The following is an 8,649-nucleotide window of genomic DNA, read 5'->3' as shown; positions in this document are numbered from 1 at the left end:
GGGGCTTTTAAAGCGTCTTCTATGGACTTTTTGGGGTACTGGGGTTTTTCGCCGTTTTACGGATGCACGCAATTTGTAACCTGGGCATGTTGGGTATCGTTTTACTCGTTGTAACCTCATCTTTTATATTTCATTAAAAAAATGGGTATTTTGTTGTGTTTTGGGGCATTTAATTAAATTTTTCACTAAATATTGGGGTTTAATAAGGAGCTGAGCTAATATTGCGCAACATAAAAATTTGCAACTACCACCATTTTATTCTATAGGGTCTTGGCATTCAGAAAATATATAATGTTGGGGGGTTTTAAGTAATTTTCAGGCCTAAAATGTGGAATATAACATGGGTACAAAAAAATGAAAAAAAGGCCTCAGTCATGAAGGGGTTAATGAGTTTGGTTGCCCTCCGCTGGACTTTTTCCAGCTCAAGGAATCCTTTCTGAGTATTGGTGACCAAAACTGGACCGCATACTCCAGATGTGGCCGAACCAGTGACCTGTAAAGTGGCAAAATTATAGACTTGTCCCTGCAATACATTCCCTTCTTAATATAAACAAAAAAAAGGCAGAACAGCAAGGAAACATTGAGATAAGGGAGATGCTGCCAAAGGGATGCATTACCTTTAAAATGCAGTCAAAGAAGCAACCAGTACAGTCACCGATCCAGTTAGCCTGCATGCTTTTCACGCCGTACCATTCTGGTATATCAGCTAGCGCATCCTGCATTGCCTGCAGTAAATAAATAACAATTCTAATCAATGTTCTACAAATGAACACATTCAATTTCCAAATTTGCTGTTTTAGACAGAACTGTGGTTTCATCTGCTGGAACTTATGTAACTGCTGGTTTTCATCTTGAGATACATTTAAGGTCCCCTCTAAATAGCTCAGCCGTGTATGCATTCTTCCCTTGCTATATACTACAGCATGCAAACTATATGAAACTACTTTTTTTTTTTACTCCATCATGTTCTGTACTACAGGGGCTCCAGTGTCTGAAGCACTTAAAGAGACATCTGTGTTCTTTCCCATACAGGGCAAAGTGACTGTGTTTCTGCAAAGAGCCCCCAACACACACACCTACTGGATACTGGCCTTGACTGTGCTCCCTCACCGCTTCTTCTGTCGGCGCCAGCAACACTACTCTGTGCTCTCCTGTATTGGGTACCTCGTGGCTTACTACCCTGTGATACAGACACTGTCATCCTGCATGGGTGACCATTCAGAGCAAGATGACAGTGTCTGTGTAAAGGGCCTCCCCAACCTACGATACTCACCTTGCCAGCACTGCTCCGTCACAGCTGGCAACAGATAACACAGTGTCAGATCGTGTCAAATGCTAATAAGAGTGGTGACATCCGACATTGCTCAGGCCTCAGTTTTCATACTACAGCCACTCTAAAGAATATCTGTGCTCATTTTATCCCTTGACAGCAAAGATCAATAATCTACGTGAATTGTTCACTATGCTTAAAGAACTCCGGATAATGTCAGAATGTTTATACTGCTCTGATAAACAGTTTTCTATTCATGAAAACAAGCTAGGATCTGTAATTAAGAAGATTCCCAACTTATTTCCGCAAATCAAAATTAACACGAGTTCTTTTATTTGCGCTAACTTGAAGACAAGATGAATACAATAGTGTACAAAATATATATACAGTATTTATTAATAAAAAAATCAGTGCAGAATAATAATAAAAATATAATTGGTGACAAAGAATAAGGATCAAATAATTTCAATCAATTTGATAACACAGGTAATGTGTTAAATATAACCACAGGATATTATTCCAAAATATAAATGTAACCAAATAAAATAACTTTTTAAATGCAATGGGTAGCTGCTCACAGAATAAGGAAACAAAAGGTTCAGAATTGACACGCAACTCCTCCCAGCAAACAGATGTTCACAAGCTCAACCTTTTAACAGCGCATGGGCAAAAAAAGGGTTGGCTATAAGCCCAGACTACAGCCAAGTAAAGTAAAGACAAATTTCCACCAATTTAATTAAATATACATCAGACTAGACCATTGGAAGCTAAAATCAGCTCCCTGGAGATTATACAAATGTATATATTTATCTCCCAAGATTGAAAGATATAATTTGTACTGCAGTTAAAAATTATCTCAAATCAATCTAGATCCTACAAGAACTAAATGGTCTATTCTGATATAGATGTGGCTTATCAATTGCCTAATATAAAGATAGAAATGTATACTTTACCAGAAATACAAAATTTGTTGACTGAAAAAAGTCAGCTGTCACACTTCAGAAACAAGGGATGGTCAGGTTCTCTTTAGTTCAGTTCCCTTGGACAGCCGTCCTCAGCTTCCGACCTGTACCCTTAGTATATGTTTCCTTACTGCCTTTTTTTTGCTGGATCCCTTCCTTCCTGGCTCTCCCTTGTTGAAACCCTTCTCAAACTTTTATCCCCCGAGGAATGTGCGTGATTAATGACGTCAGAGTACATCATTTTACTACGTACCTCTTCCTCGCCAACATCACAAGGGGGCACTATTGTTCTATGTAAAAGTTTGGGTAGTTTAATTTAATTTGACTATTTTCTAAAATCTTGTTAAAAGATAACCTCTGACCTAAGCTTTGGACAAACCCATAAATAAAGTGGGGAGTATCATCCCATGACAACTTCTGCCCGACGACTGACCTTCTCTTCGTCGATTTACAACCTTAAGAAAATCTAAGCCAGGGCATTTAACATTCTTTCTCCAAATACTTTTAAAGTGAAGTCATTATTTCAAGACACATTGGCTTTTCACACATAAAGAAAAATACATTGGTGTATACCACCTAATTCTATGTACTCAAACATATAAAACCCCCATATTAATAATACACACTAATACGTTTCAATGGGTATACTCAAACAATATATAATGAATATAGTTTGGATATTATAAATGTACATGTATGAAAATTACTTGAAATTATTCAATTAAATAGGCGTATAGATGCTGCATATAATATAATAACATTATTGATAATATTATCACAGCAATGAATAGTAATGTTTCACAAGTTTTTCAGGCCTAAAATGTGGAATATAACATGGGTGCAAAAATTGAAAAAAGGGCCTCAGTCATGAAGGGGTTAAATAAGCCCCTTTTTCTATTCATTGAGAGAGAGGAAAAAAAACAACTTTAAACATTCCAGTCTCTTGTACATTGTCTTCAGTTGAGACAGGAAAGTCATCAATCTCATTATAACACAGGCTGGCACCTGGGTAGTCCTTATCTTATGTGCGTCTGGGACCCCACAATTTATGACCTGAGAAGGAATGTAGTAAGACTCTTAAACTTTTCTGTGCGACTCTTCAACCAGGAAGAATGAATTTGCATTGACCTTCTAACAGGCAGACAAAATGGCTTCCATGATGCCCATATACAAATCTGTAAAATAATATGTATAGGCCTTTCAATTGATTCCTTTCTGCCCAATAGTTCTGACAGTAAACTTTTTCTTAACACTTGCAGTGGGGCTATCCCTGCACTGCAAGGGGGTAAGTGCTTGTTTTGCCTTGGTTCAAAAACAACAAAGTTATACTCACCCGATCCTCCAAGCTAGCCGGCTGTGATAGCACTCCCTCCAGCCTGTCTCATTTTCTGCTGCAGTAATGGTATATCCCTTGGTGTCCTCACGTCCTATACATGGTGTATAGAACCTGATGACTCAGGAACCTTAGACCGCTGCAGAGGAGGGGGAGAGAAGCCCCAGGAATTGGTCTACGAGCAAGCGGGCTTGGAGGATCGGGTTAATGTAACTTTTTTCGTTTTGAACCAAGACAAAAACGAGCACCTAACCCTTAAAATGCAAGGGTTAAGAAACTTTTTGCTTTATATAGACCTCAAACAGATCATCTTAGATATGTCACAACAATAGTAAAAAAAAATCTGAAAACAATTGTGACGGACCCCCGTACTCAGGATGAGTATGTCCGCCGCTGTCTTCTTCCTTGCTGAGGAGATATTGGAACCTGAAGATCCGTAGCTCCCAGTTTCCCCAGTCACTAGCCAAGGCTCAGTGTAGGTGAAACAAACTCTGCTTTATTGAACAACTGCACAAACTTTTATACAGCAAGTGATGAAATCAGAATATAATCCCATCACATCCACCTCCCCTCCTCCCAGACCATCGGTCTGCTCAACACCACAGGTGTCCACCTGCTAACGAACTCCAGACAGCCATAGCAGGAGCCTGGCCAGAATGTCATTGTTCTGAGCTCCCTCAGAGAACAATGGGAGATAACGAGGGATGGTGCTGATAGTCTTTCCATAACCAGGTCACACAGCATAACGCACTCAAACATAACTCAACACCAATACACATTTAACTTATAAACTGATCACCATGTCGTCACAACAATTATCTAGGTGCTGCTGCCCTGGTACTCTCTGAGGAAAACCTGCGTGTGGGAGAACTTGTCAATTAGCAGCATTTGTACAAGGCGTTCCCACGCATGCCCAGTAGAGATCTCGTGAGTACAATTATAGGTGTCTTGCAAGGGCGTTTAGAGAATTGCTAGCTAAAAAGGAAGGGGGGGGATCTGTGTCGCCCTGCCAGGATTACAGGGAGAAGTTGCAATAACAGAAGAAAGATCTTTAACATTTGAATTGCCAAATTGCTTTCTAAGCAGCTCTACATTTTACTGCTTCTTCTTCTAACACATTTCATCAATCTGCTGCTACATCTTCATTTTTATAAAATTGGCAGCCTACTAGTAGATAGGACACAAAAGCCACTAGGTAGGAATAAAACTAATCTCTGTCTTGCTTCTGAATTTTTCCCTTTTCTCATAAATTGCAAATTGGCAGCTTAAGTTGGGAGCTTTAATGGACGCCAGAGGACTTCGGTCTAATTAATGCTTAGTCAGTGAAATTACCTAGCAAAGGACTGCTTATGAATGCTATATATTCCAAAAGGAGAAACTAGCAAATTAGTTTGGTTATATAAGAACATGCAGAAAAATAAATTGTGTACGGAGATTTAGGGCCATTGTAAAAAATATATTTGAAGTGAAATATAGTCGCGCTGCTACATTTTTTTAAAATTCAGTTCAGGGCTGCCTAAGAGAAGGCTAGGATATGAGTGCATGAAATGTTACCACCTCCAGTCCCCAAAGTTTTGAAGGAATCATCCTCGACGATACTGGGCTTTGACAGAATGTTTTGACGGACACTTCAATGCATATAGGACCCGACGTCTCCGTGGAGCCAGCGAAGAAGTGGTCAGTAGAATACAGATATTGGTGTCATATGAATGGGCTTATACAGCACACAATAGGATTGATATTCACCCTTCTACACTACTGAATTTTTATATCCATCTATATAACACAAGGAAAAATCAAAAGAAAAACAAAACTGCTGTCTGGTCATTTTTGTTGCAATATTATATTACTCTGTAGCACATTATACTTAAAAGAACAATGCAAAACTAAATTACAACAACGTGCAATAGCTAATTTATTTTTAAAAAGTGATGCTGCCACAAAGACTTTTTAAAAGGGTTATTGCATTTTATGCACGAGAAAAAATATAGCTAGAAGCTAACTAGCTACTGTGAACAATACCCCCACTTTTATTTAATTTAATTTTTATCACCCATAAAGGTACCCCTACTACTGATGTAATGCCGGGGGGTTACATGGCAAAATAAGCTTGTGAGCAACATACTGGTAGCCTAGCAATTGCTAGGGCCACCCCATACTGGACAAGTCTATAGAAACAACCCAGGTTAGAGGATGAGCACAGGGTAACAACCTCAAAACAAAAAAAGTAACTGTTGCAAAGTCAGAACAGGAGGCCAAATGCCCTCTATTTACCAGACAATTCAGCGGTCAACCTAATGTGGTCTCTAAATGTTCCATTAACTATAAAAAATTAAACTCTGTTGACTTAATAAGTACCAACTCTAGGCTCAAATATGCTTGCACTTGCAAACGAAATGGTGGAAAACCACAATACTCAGACTGTAAAAAAGTGACACAATGAAAAACTTTACAGCCCATCAATTTGCATTAGAGATTGTGGTGAATGTGTGGTAAATGTGTGACAGAAAAGATTTTGAGATGTGAATGTTGAGGCCATACAGCTAGGATTTTGCTGAATCATGAATAGGTGTGTAAGAATAGGTGTATGAAGTGTACCTATGCTAGAAGTGCCCTTCCGTTTATTTTTTTAATTTTAAATATCTTTTTTTATTTCATATAATTACTATAACAAGGATGCTGACAAGCCTCCTATGTGATAGCTATGAAAGGGTCATCTTTATTAAGACACCAGGGGTCTATTAAATCCCTAATGCAACCTCCTTTTCCTGTCAGTGCAGATCAATTTGTTGCTGGGATATGACAGCTCTAAACCTGGAAGTGCTCAAAGTTGTACACTTCTGGGTTCATTCAGCCTTGAGGAGATAACTGGATGGAAGTTCACCAATCTCCTTCCACTCTCCATACTAATTTCTCCAGGCAGACCTCCTCGGCTTACTGAGGAGCAAGGTGAGATCGAGGAGCTCTAGGGAAGCAAAACAAAGCTGTGCACGGATTCTTTACCAGGTGCCCGCTAAAAGCAACAATAAAAACTTCTGGGAAGGTCACTGCAACACATAAATATTTTTTCAAAATTTCACTTTTATTACCTTACCTTCTGAAACCAAATAACTCCTTCTGAACCGAACTGCATGACAATGCTTTAATGATAAACCGTTACCATTAACATAAACTCTGTTGAAAAACCTTGATTATACCCAACCTATATATGAATGCTGCCAGTAAAAGGGAAACTGCCTTCCTTCTTCCTTATTCAGGTTTATGCTATGTTGGTGCTGGGGGGAAGGTTTGTCAACTTGCTTGTTCTTTAGCAGTCTGCAGTACTCAAAATGCTTGTTTCATTTTACACAAAAACTATCTGTTCACCAGCATATTTTTAATACAGTTCTCATGCAAGAGTAAACAAATCATACTCATCCTACCCTCTTGTGCCACAGACACTTTTATAAGCAGCGGAGACATTTTTATAAACAGCAGCTTGGATTAATTATTGTTCAAGACAACAGATGATCATTTTTACTACATCAAGACAGCAATCAATTACACCTGGAGAATTCAATGCCCTAATGTTATCAAGGCTTATTTCTCCTGCTGAAGAGATGCTCATATTCAACATCCAGAACAACAATCTTCAGGCATACAAGGTTAGAAAAGCCTAATGAATAACAGTCTATTATGACAAATGTTATTCCTCTGTAGGCATGTTTCACAGAATGGAACGTGCACACACAAATAAGAGTTCTTCAATGCCTTTGTATACTCCCACTATCAAATGTCAATCTGTAACAAAGGAAGGACTCATCAACTCTTGCTGATATGACCTCCTAAAAACTTCCATCAAGACTTAATGTAAAAAAACAAAAACAAAACACTTAGCCCTTGTTCACACCTGAACGTTTTATAGCGCGTTCTACGCTCAACGAACGCTCTACAAAGCGCTCAAAAATATAAATCCCATTGTATTCAATGGTCTCGTTCCCACCTTGGCGTATTTCCGCCCGTCCCTAACGCGCTACAAAACGGCCCACGCCTGAAAAGGTACATGTACTACTTTGGGCCGTTTTGTTGCGCGTTTCCATTGGGATACAGCAAGTAGCCTTTGGAAACGCGCGACAGACGCGCATATGCAATACGCCTAGGTGTGAACGAGACCTTAAACTGGCACACAACTTCAAGTATAATTCTTTATAGCCATAAAAGATATAAATTCACTTTGCAAGCACCAAATGCTTTTGCAAACCCACTAATTACCTTGTAAAAAAAGCCATGCCATTATGCCTGTGCAAAGATCAGAGCTGTGAGAGGGTCTAGCAGGCCCCCCCCCACTACAAGCTACATGCAGAAACTACAGGAGGGGGCAGATACAAGACCAGTCACCCTGCACAAGAAAAGAGAGCAGCAGTGACTGGTCCTTATTACAGGAAGCTCCGACACAAAGGCAAAGTTTCACTCTTGATTACTGCATGGGGCAGGATGTGTTTTTTTTTTGTTTTTTTTATTTCTAAATTATTTTTTATTGCTTTTTTATTTTAATTTTACTGTTGGGGGGCTTTGGGGAAATATTAGGGGTCCAAACCGCCCCCTGATATTTCCCTTTTAAAATAGAAAAAAAAATTGAGGACACAGAGTCCTCAATCTCTTTTTCTGCAGCCTCTATTCTAAATGAATGGAAAGTACAGAGGCTTCCCATTCATTTAGAAAATATTTACTATCAACCAGATTCTGAATGGAGAGAAGCCTCTGTACTGATGTAAAGCACTTCCTGTTCATTCATAACTGGGAACACACAGATATTTACAGATCCTCCACTCTCCACCCTGAGTCTCTCGGCCGAGCACAGAGGGGCAGCACAGCCTGCAACTCCTTCTCGGATTCCTGCTGCTCTGCCCTGTCCACCTGTATAGGCAGAGGCAGCAGGGATCCGAGGAGAAGTGAAGTGCTGAAGCTGGCGGGGGGAGCGGAGGAGGGAGCGCTGTCACTTCAGGATGGCCGAGCAGTGAGGAGAGAGAGAGAGCCGCTGGCTGTCAGATCCTGCTGAGCGGCTCTCTCTCTCCTCACCGCTCAGCCATCCTAAAATGACAGCT

At 39.8% G+C, this 8,649-nt stretch overlaps 1 protein-coding gene across 1 annotated transcript in view; it reads right to left on the bottom strand.

Moving 5' to 3' along the window:
* LARS2 (leucyl-tRNA synthetase 2, mitochondrial) overlaps positions 1–8,649 on the bottom strand; it is a 146,180-nt gene that overhangs the window by 69,753 nt on the left and 67,778 nt on the right. The window contains exon 9 of the mRNA XM_018565390.1: positions 618–725. Coding sequence (XP_018420892.1) covers positions 618–725 — 108 coding nt within the window. The remainder of the gene's footprint in view (positions 1–617; positions 726–8,649) is intronic.

This window comes from Nanorana parkeri, unplaced genomic scaffold, assembly GCF_000935625.1.
Source record: "Nanorana parkeri isolate BGI_ZX_2015 unplaced genomic scaffold, ASM93562v1 scaffold840, whole genome shotgun sequence".
Classification (NCBI taxonomy): Eukaryota; Metazoa; Chordata; class Amphibia; order Anura; family Dicroglossidae; genus Nanorana; species Nanorana parkeri.
Note: the sequence above shows the minus strand (reverse complement) of the source record. Positions and strands in the feature narration are given on the sequence as shown.